Raw genomic sequence first — 18,410 nt, 5'->3', positions numbered from 1 at the left:
GTGCTCATTATGTAGACTGGCTTCTTTTAGAGTTATATCATTACAGTATATTATATTGTTTGTTTTCATCACTAAAAAAATACATGTAAGAGCATTTTAATGCTGTAGTTCATCACCGTGGAGACAATTTTAGACACTTTTGGTAGATTGATAGCAATAGTACTGCATCATATTATATAAGTGTAACACATGTTTTATAATGATAATAATATTAATACACTTTTATATAGCGCTTTTCACACGCCAATGCATCTCAAAGTGCATAACTCTTTTTTTAAAGAAAAGAGCAGACAATTTATACAAGAGATAGAATATTAAAATATATTATTTTATGTTAAATTTTAATCTGAGAAGTAACTAGTCACTATAAATGGCAAATAAATGTAGTGGAATAAAAATTAAATTTGTACTTAAGTAAAGTACTTGACTAAATGTACTAAGTTACATTCCACCACTGTTTAAAAGTAGTAATAACCAAGCATAGGAAATACTGTTGGAAGTCATATTCTCAGAAGTTTTGCTTGTCTAAAAGTCAAAACCATTTAAAAAAAAGTTTTAAAAAGTATTCATGCTATAATCTTAAAAACAGAGTGATAATAAATGATGCCCAAATAGGACAAACAGTGTGCCATAGAATATAGTCTGACTGATAGTGTTACCTGTTAGTCAAAACTGAACAAAGAGAAGCTTGACAAAATAATCTTACACAAGGTCCACATACTAGCTGTTGGTGTGTGTTAAGATTATTTCGTCAAATTACTAATTCTAAGGTCAAGAAAGGGCCCTTCAAGCTAAACGAAGAAGCAGCATTTAGTTATAATGCACCATTTTAGTCACCAGCTACCAACTGAAGTCAGGACAGCAGGTCACCACCCATCCTCTGATAAAGGCTGAAAACCCACTTTTTCAGATTACATCTAAACACCTCATGCTAATGTTTGCTAGTTTGTAAACACTACCAATTATTAAATCCAAACAAAGACACAACATTTCATTTTACATTGTAACATATTACACAACAGCAGCAGACCAACAGTCACAGAGCATTTTATTTCTTTGACCATAAATTTGACCTAAATATTGCTGTCAGTACTGCATTGTGTCTGAAAGTCTCCTAGAGCAGTCCAACGACGTCAATGTCATCCTCACATTTACACTCCACTCTGTTGTTGGCTGAAAGCTGCTGCTTGGCGCCAGTATCAGGCTGTTCAAGGCTCTCTAATGTCGTAGTAGAGCTAATGAGGACTTCATGACGACGGTCAGCTGGCTGACGCTGCATGAATTCCCTGGTGAGGGCGGCCAGAGTGGTCTCTCCCCTCTGAAGGTTTTGGTAATTCATCACTCCCTCTATAGAGCTGCAGGCATGTTGGCATCTGTGGAAAAACCTAATAGAAGCACACAACAAGTAAATTAGAAAAGGGTCCATTAAATGTGTCAAATTGTCACTGAGCTGTGAATTCCTCCTTTTCTTGTATCACACAGTATTTGTTGTAATAATGACCCATCTTGATAGTGCACAAATAAAATAAAAAAAAGCTGGCTGTAGAATAAAACTGAGGACACTTGTCTCTTAAAACTAATTCATTCCTTGCTCGCTTCTGCTGACAAGAAATCTACAGGAAAAGATAAAACACTTTGCTTGTCTGTATGATAAATAATTTTAAATTAATTTTAGCTGTAATCTATCAGTTGTTGGCAAACTATTTCACTAAAGATGTCTAACCGTGAAGGGCGGATCTGGACCCTGGAGTAGAGGCCCATTGGATGATATGGGCAAATGGATGGGTGGGAATAGCAGCCCACAGTGTAGGGCATCATGGCGAGACATGGGTACATGCCGGCACCCAGAAACTTGGACTGAGCTGGAGGCATGGCCTGTGAGACGAAAAAGGAAACACCAGGGTCCTGTCCTTCCCCCTGTCTTGCTTCTTGACCTGCCTCTTGTCCTGTTCCCTGTCCAGTTTCTTGTCCTGTTCCCTGCCCTGAGGTCCAATACTCTCTGCCTTTTTTCTTATGGGGGCGAAACTCATAATCTGAGCCAGATTAAGTGAAAATCAGAGGTTTACCATCCAGATTCAAACTGACAATATATCCTAAACTTCTAGTAATATTCATTATCCTCTAAGTCACTGCCATTTAGCTGTGTAATGGTTCTTACCAGGGAATTGGTGTCTGTGGATGTCTTTCAGTTTGTCAGCCATTTCATAGTAAGGCCTCTTCTGTTCCTGACTCAGTCTGGACCACTCACAGCCCAGCTGAATACTGATGTCCGTCATGCTGGCTTCGGGGCAGGCTTTGCGCAAGGCTGCTCGGTGGATGCAAGCCCACACCATAAAGGCATTCATTGGCCGTTTAATGTGTCCATTCTTGTCCTGGCCAGTCTGCATCTGCTTCAGATCTGAGAGACACAATGTGTGTGTGCAAAGACATTACTCATCATTTAGATAAAGATTCCCATAGAAATGCGTAAAATAACAGATTTGTGTCAATGACCCCTTGTCTATGGGAGTACTGTACCTTCCTCTGTTGGCTGGATGGTAAAACTGATGACTGGACCTTCGAGGCTGGGTGAGGTTGGGGTTAGGTGGACTGGATCTAGGGTCAGCAGTTCTCCAGCTGCAGTGACCTGCGGCACATCCAGTCTCCTGGTGCTCTGGAGCGAGACAGTTAGCTCAGAAGCATAGGCATGCATCAAGAGGTTGTTTTTCTCTTCTTGTCTCAAAAACTAACGCAAGGCAACGTACTGTTATGTCCAGAGGAATGAAAACATGGAATGATTTGCCATCAGATATTACACATTTAACAAGTTAAACTGGTTTTTAAAATGGCACAGAACACAACCCCCTCTCCAATTAGAACATGTTTTGCTACAGAATGTGGGACAAGGTTTAAGGAGGGATTTCTTAGTAATTATATTCTTAGTCACTGTATATGTTGTTTTTAGTGGTATAACTACCATTTTTGAGCTGTATCAAATGTTTTTTACTGACTATTTAGATATGATGTGGGTACTTTGTTGTTGTTATTGTCATTATTAGTAGTTTTATTGTTGTTGATTTATTGTTTGTTTGTTTTTTGTTCCATTTCGCCTTGGATTTTATTACATTATTGTTTGGCATTATGATGTAATGTTTACTTGTGTAGACCCCAGGAAGAATAGTTACTAACTTGGTAGTGGCTAATGGGGATCAAAATACATAAACAAATAAATACATACATACACACATAAACTGCTGTTGGTGGTGGTTAGTGCGCCTGCGCCTCACAGGAGTCTTAAGTGACCGTTTCCGACCTTAAGTGACCTTCTGGCCAGCACTCACCTTCGCTGACACATCTCGCTGAAGTGGTTTGCCAAAAAAGGTCGATATAGGTGGAAGCTTTCCGTCTCCAAATTCAAAACTTGCTCCACACGGAGCCACGTAGTTCGTGTTTTGCCGGTGTAGCGGTTGAGCGTGACCCCCGTCTCCGGCCTGATATGGCCGGGCAGCGGGCGTCGCTGCGCGGTCCCGGCCTGGTTGTCTGGCAGGCGGACTGTAGTTGGGGTAATTTTCTTCAAAGGTCTCTCGGTGTCTTTTTTGGGGCTTTCTGTCCATTGTTACGACCGCCGTAGTAATGTCGGGTTGTAGGATCTAACTTAGATTTGAATGTTACGTGTTGTTTCATCTGGAATGTGATGGATCAAAAACCGTTAGTCGTTATAGCAACAGAACGTCTTGGACAGTTGTGAAATTAAGTATATTTATTAAAGTACTGTTTTGAGGTATTTGTACTTAACTTGAGTATTTCCATGTGATGCTACTTTATACTTCCACTCTACTACATTTCAGAGGGAAATATTGTACTTTCTACTCCACTACATTTATTCGACAGCTTTCGTTACTTTTCAGATGAAGATTTGACACGATGGATAATATAACAAGCTTTTAAAATACAACACATTGTTAAAGATGAAACCAGTGGTTTCCAACCTTTTTGTTTTTTGACGTCTTACAAAAAGCAGTGTGTGGTCGGGGTCACATTTCAGATGTCTATGAGTTGTTAACAGCTCCACCAAATAATGATTTTTCCCTCTAAACTTCTCATATGGTTTCATTTCAATAAATGTTCAAATGATCCAATATTTCACCAAAAATCAAAGATTAGAGAGAAAGTCCAAAAACTGAAAACAGATTTGTGTATCAGAACTTTGTTTTTCCTTCTTTCCTCTCCCATTAATCATCTCACGACCCCTCAGATTTATCTGGTGACCCTTTGGAGGGGTCCAACCCCTAGGTTGGGAAACACTGGACTAAACTAGCTAACTGTATATAAAGTATTTGAAACTAGCTCCACCTCCAGCAGCTACAACAGTAACATGCTGCTTACACACTGATGCTTCAGTATTAATAATCTAATAATGCCATATATGAGTCAGAGGGACCAAACCACTACTTTTACTGCAATACTTTAACTACATCAAGCTGATAATACTTATGTACTTTTACTTAAGTAGGATTTTTCATGCAGGACTTTTACTTGTAACGAAGTATTCTAATATTGCTGTATTGGTACTTTTACTTAAGTAAAGCATCTGAATACCTCTTCCACCACTGCTTCAGGGGCTGTATTCAGGATTTTAGAAATATTGGTCATGATGCAAGTCTTCTTATGTCAACAAGATATCTTTAAAAAAAAAAAAAAAAACATTCACCAAAAATAAGATGTTTAAAAAAAAAAAAATTATCCATTCTGTTAAATGTTTTATTATATTGTCTGATATTATTTCCCACCACTAAGGACTAAATGTATTTCTCTAATGAAAATGAATTCTGGGGAAATAATTCCTTTATTTTTTTGTTGGCTTTAAATTTTAAATGATGAATTTAAATTGCAGTATGTTAACTCCCCCCAGGTCTCTAAAACCCCCAAATTCTCAGAAAAAAATACAGAGGACACGGTAGTTTCGGGCCTGTCCAGGATCAAATGTAATGCAAATATCAGAAAGACCAAAAACTTTTCTACAAAGGATGAAACTGTATCCTTCATGTTATAATTTAATTTAATGTTGAATGAAGTACAGAAAATAGAGAGTACAATCAAATGAAACGAGCTGTACTGAAAAAGAAACAAAAACATGATTCCTGTCAACTAAACAATGTCATTAGTAGCTCTCCTGTATGAACATAACCTTACAAGTGAAACTAATAAAATATTAAACTAATAGCTATGGAATCATCTTTTTTTTTGAGAGTAACAAAATAAAGATTTGGTCATTTGGAGTGCATTGCCTCAGAAAATGACAAAAGGCTCTGCTTAGCTGTGTTTGCACATCAAACAAAGAAAACTATACCCATACACAAAGTCACACACACTCATTCACTCCTGTTTTTCCTCACACACACACACGTCACTCGAGACCCTCAAACCCTTTTAGATTTGTCTCAACTAGTCAGAGAAATCATTTATTAAAACCCATTCCTCCAACTTATTTGATCCATGTCAAATGTAGGGGGTAGTTATTTCCTGATCCACGGTTTGTGAGACGCTGATGTGCAACCCTTTCACCAGCAGATCACTGAGTGAGCTGCAAGATGAAAAATACTTTGTACATCAAAAGGAGCATTGCTGGGTCGTCCCCCAAATTCTGCTATGTGCCACTGCCTTAAACGTGGAAGAAATGTCTGTAAACTGTCTGTAAAGGTAGAATAGATAGAGCAGATATATATTCTCTCATGAAGTCAGGTGACCTACAACGGCGTGTGTGAAGTGACACAATGGCAGAGGGGACACAAAAAGAGGAAAATATCAGTGAATAGTACTCTGAGTAAAATACTGACTGACCCTTTCATCAGGCATTAATCTGACGGAGGCGTCCAAAGTGGAAAGTAACGGATAAGTGATATAACATAAGGAGCCAAACAGTATTTTAGGGACTTTTGTCCTGAGAAGTTCAAGGCTTCACTCATGTCGTCTTTCATACATCTACAAAACCTTAATGTGAACGGCTACAAGCCTGATGAAAAGAGAGGAGAGGGGAGGCAAAGAGAAAAAAAGCTTGTAATATGCAATTCATCCACCCTAGTATGGCTCAAGAGGAATACTTATGACCATATACACCCATCCTGCACTCTGCCGGAGGAGTAGAGCATGTATTCTGTATACTACTGATACTGTAACTGTTTAAGTGTTTGCACAAAGAGCGAGATAATGTAATAGAGTCGCTCCCTGGGAATAATGTAATGGCTTCAATTCTGCGATTTAATTTCATTGAAATGATATAAAACATATCTCAGGCTGCAATGCAATATTAAGGCAGCGATGCCATTTTGATTTGAATCAAGTTTACTGATTTTTAACTGTGTGGCGTAACTGAGAAAAACTTTTAGCTGATACTTTTTGTAATGAGGGAGGATTTATGGAGGTTCATATATAAAACAGGTAAAGAGCAAAATTCTTTCCCCTGCAGGAAAGTAATGACTAGAGGTTATGGGTTGGCACCTTCTCTGCTCATTAGGCGCCCTCTGTGTGACATCATTTCACACATTAAGTGACCGCTGGGTAAGAGGCACGAGTGGGTGCTCTCCCCCGCCTCCAAATCATGTCAACAGACCGGGATGTTGAACGATCTCTGGCTCGCCAAAAAAAAAAAAGAGCAGAAGCAGAGAGAGAAGATTCATGCAAAGTTGTCTTCAAGTACAGCAGTCCTTCTGTGATTCACACACTCACAACTTCAGACGTGCACACTCACTCACACTCACACTCACAATTATTTGCACTCCTTCATTTCCCAAAATTGCCAAAGTTAGCGAAGGCATCTTGTTTGGGTGGACCCACGGCTGGGGTGATGGAGTGTGTGAGGCCCATCCCTACTCCTGGCACTCCCATGCCAGTCATACCACCCATCATCACGGGAGCGGCCATGCCCATATTCATGCTCATGTTCATTCCCATCATGCCTTGGTTTACAGGCATCCCCCCCATTCCCATGGTCCCAGTGGTCATCGAAGTTGGCATACCCGTTGTCAAGGAAGCCGGCATGCCAGTTGCCACTGACGTAGGCATGCCCATCATCATGGCATTGCCAGCCATCATGGGATTGGCTGGTGGTCTGATGGGAGTCACGTGGGGCGGGGAGCTGAGGTTCAGTCCTCCGAAGTTCTGGGCCAACAAGTTGACGGGAGGCACTCCTGCACGGACACATACGGGCAGGGAGGAGTTAGTCCTCTTTGTTTTTTCTAATCTGACCAGTCTAACCTAAACAATTTATAATCTGAATGTTCTCCGAACTCGACCTGTCACACTGAAAATGCCCACTTTAAAATGTTGTGACACATCATAAACCCGTAATAACGAACATTTTCTCTTCACATACACACGCAGAATAAAATACCTTGTTGCTGGATGATATTGTTGAGTGTGGGCGGTGACTTGGTGGGGTTGAGGCCTGCTGATAGGAAGTCCAGGCTGATGTTGACGGAGGGGTCAGACCAGGTCGACCCTAACGATCCCTGACCTCCGACCCCAACCTTCTGCTGTTGTCCTATGGGCTGCTGAGACGTCATGCCTCCCAAACTCTGAAACAAATTATTGTTATTTAACACTTAGATAAACGAATTTAAGGAAAATACTTATGTACAGTAAATCATATACATGAAAAGCTCACTAAGCAAGAACAATATCTGACATAAACAGAAAAAACTCAAACCCAAAACCAAAATACTGAAAGTAATTAACAGCCTAAACTGGAATCTCTCTTTATCTTTATTTAAAATCAAAACGAAAAGCATTTCAAGTGTGCAATGACATAAAAGTTTGGTTAAATTTGCAGCTGATATATGCTCATATTTTCCTTATTGCAATATTCATTTTGACTGTTAGTTAGACTATGTGCTACACATTGGAAGCTTCTGGGCTCGTCATTCAGTGTAATTCATAATTCATAATGTTTTCTTGCAGTTTGCAGGAAACTAGGCCCTCCTGTGATGCGTACCGTTCCTACCTGTTGAGAGCGAGAAAGGGGCATGGTGGGCATAGCGACAGGGGCTCCCGGTGTTGCTCCTCCCAAAGAGAAAGTCATACTCTGAGAGGCACTCAGTGTTGTATGCGGATTGGTCATTTGATGGTTAACCCCACCCATCAGGTCAAAGAGCTCAGCAGAAGGTGGCACGGGGGCTGGATTAGACGCTGGGGCTGAAGGTGACTGGACGCTGCCAAAGAGGTCGGTGGTGGGCTGGGAGGGACCGGAGCTAGATGAAGCCGGTGGATTGGAGAAGGCGTTCCAGTCTCCAAATTCTCCATTTCCATTGGATGATGCAGCAACTGGCCCCAAGAGACATCAGTGATATGTTTAGTTGTGATTGTAACATTCATCTAAATACAGTCTAAATAAAGTATGTACAACAAGGCTGTTTTGTCATGGTGGACCTTGTCTGACGTGGTTCTGAGAGAGTACATTTCAGCAATGAGGACTGCTACAGAAGGAGCAGAGAGGGGAAAGAACTAGAGAGTTTACCGGTGGAGGTTGGGAGGCTGGCAGAGGCCGCAGGAGAGGAGAAGTCAGCAAAGCCACCAATGAGGTCTGAATTGCCACCTGGATAAATGGACACACACACATATTCATACAAAAAGCAAAGGTGTAAAAAAACATCTTTTCCAACAAAGAGTGACACTTCATTTCTTCATTATCTGTGTGTGTGTGTGTGTGTGTGTGTGTGTGTGTGTTGCAGTTTGTAGTTACCTGTTGCAGTGCTCTGATTGGATGAGGGGTCGATCACCAACAGGTCAGCTAAACCGCTACTGGAGGACTGCCTGACTGATGACTTGAGAGAGAAGCAGAGACACAGTGATTAAATGTCTCCTGTTGAAAATGTATCTCACATTTGGAAGAGTGTGTGTGTGTGTGTGTGTGTGTGTGTGTGTGAGTACCTTCTCCTCGGGGCTCTTGTCTCCAGTGTAGTGGGCCGCAGCACCCAGGTCCAGAGTCTTGCTGCTTGTCGCTCCGCTGCGTTTCCGTGTGGTGGTGGTTGTGGTTTCTGTCGCTTGTGTGATCTGGATGCTCTTCGTCGTGACAGTTTCCTCCTCGTCTTTAAACTCGAGGGTGTCCTGCCTACCGTTTCTTGACGCTCGGTCCTCTTCGTTGTCACTATGGCGATCGTATGAAGGATGGATTAGAAGCGGCACTCAGGAGATTTATGTTGTTATGCAATTATTACATGTTTGTTTGTTCAGTTGTCTCTGTATTGTCATTGTGTTATGTAATGGATAATTCAGGACACAATGGATTTTAAAACACATGGCATGGAGCCAAAGAACCATCTGATGTGCAATGAGCAGGTGGTTCTTTGTATTATTTCATCTTTGTTGAGTGATTCTGAATGAAAATAGCTAAGCCAATTAGCTATTCCAATGACAACACATGCATAAGAAAGCGTGTAGTATCTTTATCACCTCAGACCATTTTAAAAGAAGTATTTGTTCAGATCGTGGTATAAACATGTGTAAATGTGCATGTAGACACTGTCGGTGTGTATGATCACCTGATTCTGTCGGGGGAGTCGTCTCGTTCCTTCTTCCTGAACTTGTTGAGTGTGTCGTCGATGGTGCTGCCTATTTTGTCACTGATCTCTCCGAGCTTCTCGCTAAAGGGGAAAGCTCCTCTGCTCTTATCCCAGTCCTCATCCCACTTACTCCGATCCAGTTCATTAGCTGGCGGGAAGAAGACGAGAGAAATGGAAAAGAACAAAGAGAGAAGAAGGATGGAGACGTTGTCAGTTCACAGACATCCATCAAAATACACATACTGTCTTCTATAACTGTGCAAAACCACCTGATTATATATAGTTGTACAATGCTGCGTATCAAGTGACGATCTATAATAAACGAAAGACACTTAAGACAAACAATTACATTAGAGCTGCTGAAATGGATTGTTTTCATATTTTTTTGATCGTTTGCTGTATAAAATGTGTTTTGTTCAATGAACAGTCCACAATCTGAAGATATTTAATTAACCATAATAGAAGCACATCTTCAGATTGCAGATGTTTAAACTGACAAAAGTTTTGCATTATAGATGATTTAAACAACAATTAATCAACTATCAGAAAAATATATTTTAAAAAGGACCTGTTAGAAGCATAAAATTAATTAGAAATATTTTTTTACAAAGTAAATGGGCAGACGAGAATGAAGGACATTGTGTTAAAATATTGTGTTACATTTTCTGTATTGATCTAGTGACTTCAGCTTGCTCTGGGTTGGCTGCTAATTTTATGAACAGGAACTTACTGAAAAAATGGAGGCTTTACTCTGGTGACTGACATACAATTAATCTATGACGGTTTTATAATCATTTATCAAGTAAAAACAAAAGATATTTCCTAGTAACAGATTGTCTAATGTGAGGATGTTTTTATCTGTTTCATATCATTGTAAGACATTGAAAACATCTCTTTGGGCTCCAGAAACTTCATTTTATAGATTTAAAGATTAATCAGTATTTCAAATTCCTTGTTAAAACACACATTTCAAGTTTAACTTTTTAATACTATTCAAAAAGTCACAAACTTGTTTTACACTATATCCTTCCCTTGTGCATTTTAATTCCTGTGGATCTGGATAGAAGTTTTATTATCATTTAACTCCACATCTGGCTTGAGCTGCCAAAGGAGGTGTGTTGAATTTCTTACAGTTCTTGAAGCTACCTCCTCCTCCTCCTCCTCCTCCTCCTCCTCCTCCCCCTCCTCCTCCTCCCATACTGTCAGAGGAGACTCCAATGTATTTGTCTTTGTTCTTCTTGGCTTTCTTCCTCTCCTCTCTCAGTCTGTCGTCGTCCTGGATGAACTCCACCATCTCCTTCACCTTCTGACGCACATTGATGCCCTGATCTTTACCATTCTCATCTGTGTACACACACACACACACACATACACACACACATTATAACAGGAGAACTACTGGTAAGACATTTTGGCAACTACCTGTCATTTCATCTTGTGCTAACCTTTGGTCAATGGCAAGGTGTCTTGAAAACTAAATGTTGGATTATTCATGTAATCTGTATAGATATTCATGGTCCCCAAAGTATCAATCCTTATGGTTTTGGTAATAATGTAGCCTTTTTCTATTTTGGACACTTAAGTGATCTTTCTTGTAGCACAAGATATCTCAAATTGACGTATAAAGAAGAAAAAGAAAAAAGTGTTGGACCACTGAAGAGGTAAACAGCTACGTTTCATTTCGGGACTTACCGATGAAGTGGTAGTTTTCTAGAGATCGCAGGTCGTAGATGTGTTCTCTGGCACTGGTGACGACTCTTTCCGACCCATTCCTGATCAGGTAGGCCAGCAGCAGTAAAGCCTGGAAGAGGGAGACGGAGAGAGAAGTTAGAGAGATAATATTTCCTAAAATAACATTTAAAGAAATTTCAGCTTAATTCAACAGTTCAAGTGAAACTTTTCCCCAAACAACCTAACTGCCTTCTACAATTGATTATGATGCAGACAGGACAAAGGCATGTAGTTGAGATGTACTGCTCTGACCTTTGCACTACACATATACAATATTTATACATAATCCAATACAGCAGAAAGTCAAATTTAAGCACTGCTCCCTCTGAAATCAATGCACTTCACATGTACAGTTACACAGCACACAAGGCTAAAAAGCAGAAAAATACAGTAAAATAATTTATGGTTAAAATAAATTTTAAATAAAAATAAAGAAAAGCTGGGAATCAATAAGCCAGTCAGCTGTTTAAACACTTGAGCTCATGCATGTTTGTGACTGCAGACACAAAGAAGCTCAGCTTTAATAACTCCTGACAAAACAACACAGACCTGAGCTGCACAGCACACACATACACCACAACCAACCAACCCGCAACACAGAGTGTGATCGTACCTTGTAGACTCGTCTCCAGTTCTTCTTGTTGTCTTTCAGCATCCTGGTCCACAGCATGTTCATCACCTCTGGGAACTGCTCGTACATAAAGGTAGATCTACACACACACACACACAAAATAAAGTATTAGAGTGCTGGGAAAACCCATTCAGGTGAATCAAAACAGAATCAGGTCTAGTGAACATTGGCCTTACTCATCTTTCTGTCATTTCTCATTCATAAAACAGCATGTGTGTAGTGACACACAGTACCGTCTATCTGTCATCTCACTGATATGTGCATATGTGTGTGTTACACTGACGTACTTGGCTATTTCTCCCATCAGCTGTCCAGAGGGTCCCCAGGGGTCGTCATTGGTGGCTTCTCTCACCTTGGACTCAATCTCTGAGTAGTTCATCACCACATTGGTGCTGTTGACACAAAGATGTTTTGCATAAATATAATATTAAGATAACCATCAATATTTCACACGTAAAGATTAAACCATTTTGCAGAACAAGAACACAGATTGTGTGAAGATGATTGACCGAAATACCGGCGCGCGCACACACACACACAGTAAAATATTATGCATGCGATACAAAAATATTAAAATGACAGGTAATCTGTCTGGTTAGTAGAGTGTTATCATATCTACCTTCTGCACACACACACTCTACACACCACAGATGTTTATGCTAAACATTGCAACACCTCACTCATGCAGCACAGACCACACTCAAACCGAGAATGACTGTGGAGAGAAGGGTTATCGCCACAAATAGCAACATTCATGCATGTGTCAAACGCACAATGAAATCGAGCAGGAAAAGGAAATGAGAGAAAATAAATGTTTCACAGGTGAAAAGGAGAATTTACTGAATTCTGATGAATAATGAATGAAGGCTTTCTAAAAGCCTGCCACTGTTCTTGAGAGGGCAGACATGCAGGTATGTGCACACAAGCGTACTGTGTAAGAAAATATTCATCTGTTTAGGACACAATGGGATAGTGTGTGCATGAAAGTCAGGTGAACAGGGTGTGTATATCCGTCTGTGTGTGTGTGTGAAACAGAACAAGGTAAACAAAGCCCAAACCTCTCCATAAGCAATGTCTGCTTCCTGTCCTCTTTGTTTTTGTGGGCTCACCTGCTGCTGTGTTTGTCTTACTGTGTGTGTGTGTGTGTGTGTGTGTGTGTGTATCTTGATGGGCATGGCTTACTGCTACAGACCTCTGGCAAAACACATAGCCAAAGCACCGCAACATCTCCCTCTCCTCTCCTCTCTGCCACCACTCTATCTTACTCCAGCAGCCTGTCATTCCTCCCTTGTCTCCTCTCATCTGGCCTTTTTAAAATATCTGTACCCTCCTCTTCATTGTCTATCCTCCTGCTCTCCTCTTCTCCCGGTGCTTTAATCCTAAGCAGTTGCTCTCTTTTCTTTTGTCCTTTCCTCTCTGTCTCGTTCTCCTCTTAGATCTGCTGCTCCTCCCAGCTAAAGGAAAATAAGAGGCATCTGTGAGTTACAGAAGCTGCCTGTGACTGTTTTTTGTCAGTAGATAAGATAGAGACAGGCAGCGAGAGCTCCATAGTAGTATGACTCTTAATCTGCAGGAAAAGCAAGGCCGCCGCTGCCAGCTCTGCCGAGGTAGATCAATAATGGTGTATTCATCATGCCCAGCCAGGCACAACCAACAGCTGATGCGAGCTGGTGTCTATTACTCCATCTAAGCTTTGCTGAGATCTCGTGTGTTACTTCTTTATACTCCCTTTTCTTATATCTTCTCTTCTGTCTCTTTTCTTATCTTTGCTTTACGCAACTTTCTTCCCTCTACTTCTTTTTTTCCACTCATGACATTTGCAATATAATTGGTCTTTTAAAAGGCAGAGCCAACTGGAGAATAAAGTATTTCAAACTGTGAGCAGGCAGATAAAGTGAAATATGACATTCCCTCTCATGTTTCTTGCTGTGACTTTTGCTCTGACAATTATTTTGTTTATGGGATTGATAAAATGGGAAAGAAAGATGTCATGTGGAAAAGAAAGAACAGGACTTGAGGACCACTACCTCTTCATCATATCTCTATGTATATCATCACCATGATCTATATTTAAAAGATATACAAGGCACATTTCATGTATACAATCTTACAAAAAATAAATATACTTTTGACAGTGTGGTAAACTGCACCCTTGTTGTAACAGTGCAGTGTGTTTTTTGAATGACATGTTTTTTTAAGGTTAAAGTGTTCTGGTACAACAAGTACAGTACAGTTTGAGTGCTTGCTTGCAGGATTTGTATCAAAATGCAAGTGCACATGGACAACCCACACAAGGACCTAAATATCTGAATTTTAAAGATACACTACAAGTGGAAAAATCAAGATAGTTGAGCACAACATGCACTAACAGAATAAAACGCTCAGAATTGTTCTATTAGCTGAAAAATTGCAGAATCATCTAGCTGTTGCCTCTCAGCTCTTGTTGTCTAATTTAGTTCTTACTTGACTGAACAGAACCAGTAATATTACATTAACTGTGAGTCCTTATGCTAGATCATTTATCTCCCCTTAACTGACTCCTGCACAAGCTACAGTGTTTAAGTATGGGAGTAATTTGTGACTGGGAAGTTTATACATTACCAGTCGCTTTGGCAAAAACAGGACTTGAAATTTTAGCATAATAATGTGGCAAAAAACTAGCATAAACACCCCAATCAAATTTAAATGACTCAGCCTGCTGTGGTATGTCAAGGGAATGGCATTTAACCCAAACATCTTAGCAACTGAACTACAAAAACAAATAAACAAACAAAAACACTTTTCTCAGACATGAGGATAATCACATGGAACTAGGGATGCGCCAATATTATACTCAGTATTTTTCAGTCATTGCTATGTTGTTATTCTAAGGAACATATAATGACAGAGTCCTGTGTAATGCTGCTTTAAAAGGTTTTTTTTAAATTTTCAGCTACCACAAGCCCAGCATTCATCATAATGGCTTCATCTTCATTAAATATATAAGTTGTTAATGTGGTTATTAAATAAAGGGGCCTGTTTCAAGAGGCAGGTTTGCTTAGTTATCTTGACTACTCTGCTGAGTAAAACCAGGAGTGAGTGTTTGTGCATTAGTGCATCTTCCAAATTTGAAGGAGTTTGGGTTTTACTCAGCAAATATTCATATAGCAATTCAACCTGACTCAGTAGGACAGGAAGCTGTTGTTATCCAGTGTTACAATAAATTACGTTATACTTGCAGCAAAATATATTGACAAAGCGCTCAGAGGAATGCATAGACTGCACTGTTCTGACAAACATGTGACAGGCTGCAACACCAGCATTAGCTACTCCATTATGATCTGTTTTTGCTTTGTTGTCAACCTGTCCCGGATCATGGGGGCCAAGGGCCTCGCTTAGACCGGCGTAGCTACAATGTGAAACGTGGTGGGAAATTTTACTCTTCAGATACCGTTATCTAGCTCTTTCTAATAGGGATAAACGATGTTAGGTGAATGCATAGTGGAGGTGGCGGCATCAGCAGGGCGGGACAGGGCGTGATTCTGCAGCAGCACTGTCGGAAACAGCACACTGATAATAACACAGCCGAGCTGGGCTTAGCAAAGCTAGCGGTATTAGCTAACTGGATAGCTTTCGTCCTGGATCGGAAACAAATGCATTTCCCGTTTGTAATGTTGCATTTTACCAGGCCTGTACGAACCAATGTGGGCGAAAGGTGCATTTAAATACGCCACTGTAAAAACACACATCTCTATTAATGCCACAAGGTAGAAGATTGGCAGCTAGCCAGCTAGTCGCAGCTAACAGCTGAGGGGCTACGGCCGTGACGTCACGGCCCGTATCCTCTCCTCTGTCAGCGGTAAAAGCTGCTGATGCTGCCCGGTTGAAGCCGCCGAGCCGGTTAGCCGGTTAGCTCAGCAGCCACTTCGCGGTTTAGCTCCTCGGTACTCACGCTTTGTCCACCAGCTCTCTGACTTTCCACATATTCAGCATCTCCGCGCGGAACTGCGGGCTCGCCGCCTCGATAGTGCGTCGCCCCCGTGTCTCTACGCCCCACAGACAGAGGTGGCCTCCGGTTAACCGACAGAGACAATCCCCCCGCCTCCTACTTCTCGATGAGCTCCGGTAGCACAGCGGCCGCTGCGGTTAACGGACCGGCCCCAGTTGCTACGGAAACGTCGTTCTCCGCCTACGTCACTGAAACGTCGAGATGTGCCCCAGCTCGAGGACTCAATCACGCGCAACGCTCAGAGCAAAATGACGCAGAAGCTGCCAATGCCTGGCTCAAGGACACTTCAGCACAGTGAAACTCAAACAACTGAGAGAAAAACACATTTTTAACTTCATTTGAGTGGGATGAGACCATGAGTATTATGGACAGAAAACATTATTAATGCCATGATTATAGTGGGAACGTTTTTTACTCACAAATGTCGTTTTTCAAATAAATTACTCTTATTTTCTGTTCCTTCATTATTTCACATTTTTTGTAACTAAAATCTCTTCAAAACAACAATCGATTATTACATTTTGTGAAAACATAGTTACCATTATTATTTTATGTACCTTTTTACTGTATGCTACTTTTCTTCTTCTTCTTCTTCTTCTTCTTCTTCTTCTTCTTCTTCTTATTATTATTATTATTATTATTATTATTATTATTATTATTATTATTATTATTATTATTATTTCCTGTCACAATACTTGATAATAATTTCAAGTAAAAATGGTTAACATTTGGATTGTGATGAAATTGAATATGTTAAATAACATAAAATGAATAATAAATAATGATATTTAATCTTGCTTTTAATTTGACAAGCTTACATTGTTAATTTCTAGTTGACGTTGTGGGTGTATGTGATATGCTATTGTGTGTTGCTTTGTGTTTTGTATAATGTGTCCTGTGTGTTTTTTGCTTTGTAGTGTTTGCTATTGTGCATATGAAAATTAGTTTAAACTAACTCTGGTGCAGTACATCAAATGTTAACATATATGTTTAAAACTGTACATTGTCCCAATAAATACAGTACGACAAATAAAGTTTAAATACAAAAAATGAAATTAAAAATAACAATGTTTGTGTTTATACTGTACACACTGGTCAATGTGTCTACAGCTGCATGTATGTGTGGAAGAAATGGTTTTTGACTTCTTGGTGTGTGTGTGTGTGTGTGATATTTGTACATATAAATAATGTTTTAATTCTCGTATTAGTTACATATTAAAGGAAAAGTTCACAGTATTTCAAGTTTCTCTGACAACAGTCAGGTGCCCAAATTAACACTGAAAGAGGTTAGAAGTTAGTTGATAGTCGTAGGAGTAGCAGTTATTTTTACAATGCATTTGAACACACACATGCTTATTTTAAATTGATGTGTAGGTCTCATGTGTCCCATATGTCAGGCTAAAATGTTGGAAAATGTGCATAATTTGATGCACAAGCTATCTAAAATATTCCCCTGTGATGTAATGGTACAGCCATGCATAGATATATAATATGCTATAAAGAGTTTAGACTACATCACTTACAAAGTAGCCTCACAATTTTTCAATTCTGTCTTAAAACAACAGTCTGGTGTCCACATGAACACTAGAAGAGGTTTTCCTTGCTGTAATCATTCCTCCTGTTCACACTGGCTATTAAAGATTCCCTTCAAGTGTGTTTTAATGTAAGTGATGGGAGCAAAATCAGTTTGTGCAAAAGTGCATTTAAAAGTTTATCTGAAGCTTATATGAGGCTTCAGCAGTCTACACACAGTTACAGTCTTTTTAGCATCAAATTCCCTCTTTGTGTTTCCCTGTTAAACTGCAGTGAAAGTATAGTGACAAAAAGAGGAACTCTGGCACTGAAAAGACTGCAACGTTGAAAGATATCTACTTGATTTGACTCATTCGCTTAATTGTATGTGCATTATGAAGGATCTTCTAATGGTCAGAATGAACAGGAGGAATGATTTTGGCAAGAAAAATCTATTTCAATGTTCATTTGGGCACCTGATTGGTATTTTAAGACAGATTTGACAAATTGCAAACCCATCTTATAATGAGGGTGTAAACTTTATTGATAAAAGCACTTTTACTGTCTTCAATAAGCAGTTTTTGTCAAAGCATTTACTTTTAAGAAATAAAGACATTTAATTTGAATTTGATGATCAAGGTTTTCACAACATAGTTTCTACAATACATACAGACCTGTGCTATTTAGCAAACTGGAACATAGTTGTCTTTGTCACCTATTCTCAAAACAAGGCTTACTTAACAACGGAGAAAAACTGTATCAGACATTGTTTTGTAGTTGCATGATTGGACTGGCTGATTTTCAAGATCTTTGCTGATATATTTATTTTGTAGCATGTTGGATTTAGCTGCTCTGTACCCTACAGAGGTACAGCAGCCTTGCAGAGAGCAAGGGAAGACGCTCTTTGCAGTAAGACAGGAAACATACATATGCAAGAAGATCAAAAGGATTGTTTGGCGTGGCATGTGTCTTGGAGCTGTTGGCAGGATCATCATCATACATTAATCACAGC

The 18,410-nt window shown here is 39.9% G+C and overlaps 2 protein-coding genes across 9 annotated transcripts; both read right to left on the bottom strand.

The window, feature by feature from the left end:
- Nucleotides 1-1,031: 1,031 nt before the first annotated feature.
- On the bottom strand, nt 1,032-3,732 carry LOC122995516 (transcription factor Sox-19b-like). Its single transcript, XM_044370801.1, has 5 exons — nt 3,321-3,732; nt 2,518-2,653; nt 2,159-2,398; nt 1,724-2,033; nt 1,032-1,385 (listed from the first exon to the last, which is right to left on the bottom strand). Exons 1-5 carry the CDS (start codon nt 3,591-3,593, stop codon nt 1,115-1,117), a joined length of 1,230 nt encoding a protein of 409 aa, XP_044226736.1. The 5' UTR covers nt 3,594-3,732; the 3' UTR covers nt 1,032-1,114.
- A 1,288-nt stretch (nt 3,733-5,020) lies between these two features.
- LOC122995315 (clathrin interactor 1-like) lies at nt 5,021-16,119 on the bottom strand. 8 transcript variants are annotated; one of them, XM_044370448.1, is made up of 13 exons: nt 15,830-16,119; nt 13,091-13,352; nt 12,186-12,290; nt 11,881-11,977; nt 11,229-11,337; nt 10,668-10,880; nt 9,516-9,684; nt 8,905-9,121; nt 8,717-8,798; nt 8,492-8,569; nt 7,970-8,298; nt 7,370-7,553; nt 5,021-7,166 (listed from the first exon to the last, which is right to left on the bottom strand). In XM_044370448.1, exons 2-13 carry the CDS (start codon nt 13,198-13,200, stop codon nt 6,760-6,762), a joined length of 2,100 nt encoding a protein of 699 aa, XP_044226383.1. In that variant the 5' UTR covers nt 13,201-13,352; nt 15,830-16,119; the 3' UTR covers nt 5,021-6,759. The 8 variants fall into 8 exon arrangements, with proteins under 8 accessions (XP_044226383.1, XP_044226389.1, XP_044226386.1 ...); XM_044370454.1 differs by having other exon boundaries at nt 13,225-13,352; XM_044370451.1 differs by having other exon boundaries at nt 10,737-10,880; nt 15,830-16,118.
- Nucleotides 16,120-18,410: the final 2,291 nt, after the last annotated feature.

The sequence above is a fragment of the Thunnus albacares genome, chromosome 13, assembly GCF_914725855.1.
Source record: "Thunnus albacares chromosome 13, fThuAlb1.1, whole genome shotgun sequence".
Taxonomy (NCBI): Eukaryota; Metazoa; Chordata; class Actinopteri; order Scombriformes; family Scombridae; genus Thunnus; species Thunnus albacares.
This window is presented reverse-complemented; position numbering and strand designations above follow the sequence as displayed.

Coding starts and splice junctions, on each gene's coding strand:
- LOC122995516 (XM_044370801.1), bottom strand. CDS start 3,593: ATGGACAGAAAGCCCCAAAAAAGACACCGAGAGACCTTTGAAGAAAAT. Junction 2,654..3,320: donor AGCGAGATGTGTCAGCGAAG/GTGAGTGCTGGC, acceptor GTCTCGCTCCAG/AGCACCAGGAGACTGGATGT. Junction 1,386..1,723: donor GTCCAGATCCGCCCTTCACG/GTTAGACATCTT, acceptor TGCTTCTATTAG/GTTTTTCCACAGATGCCAAC.
- LOC122995315 (XM_044370448.1), bottom strand. CDS start 13,200: ATGAGAGGAGACAAGGGAGGAATGACAGGCTGCTGGAGTAAGATAGAG. Junction 11,338..11,880: donor ACTGGAGACGAGTCTACAAG/GTACGATCACAC, acceptor TCCCTCTTCCAG/GCTTTACTGCTGCTGGCCTA. Junction 8,299..8,491: donor CAGCCTCCCAACCTCCACCG/GTAAACTCTCTA, acceptor TCTTGGGGCCAG/TTGCTGCATCATCCAATGGA.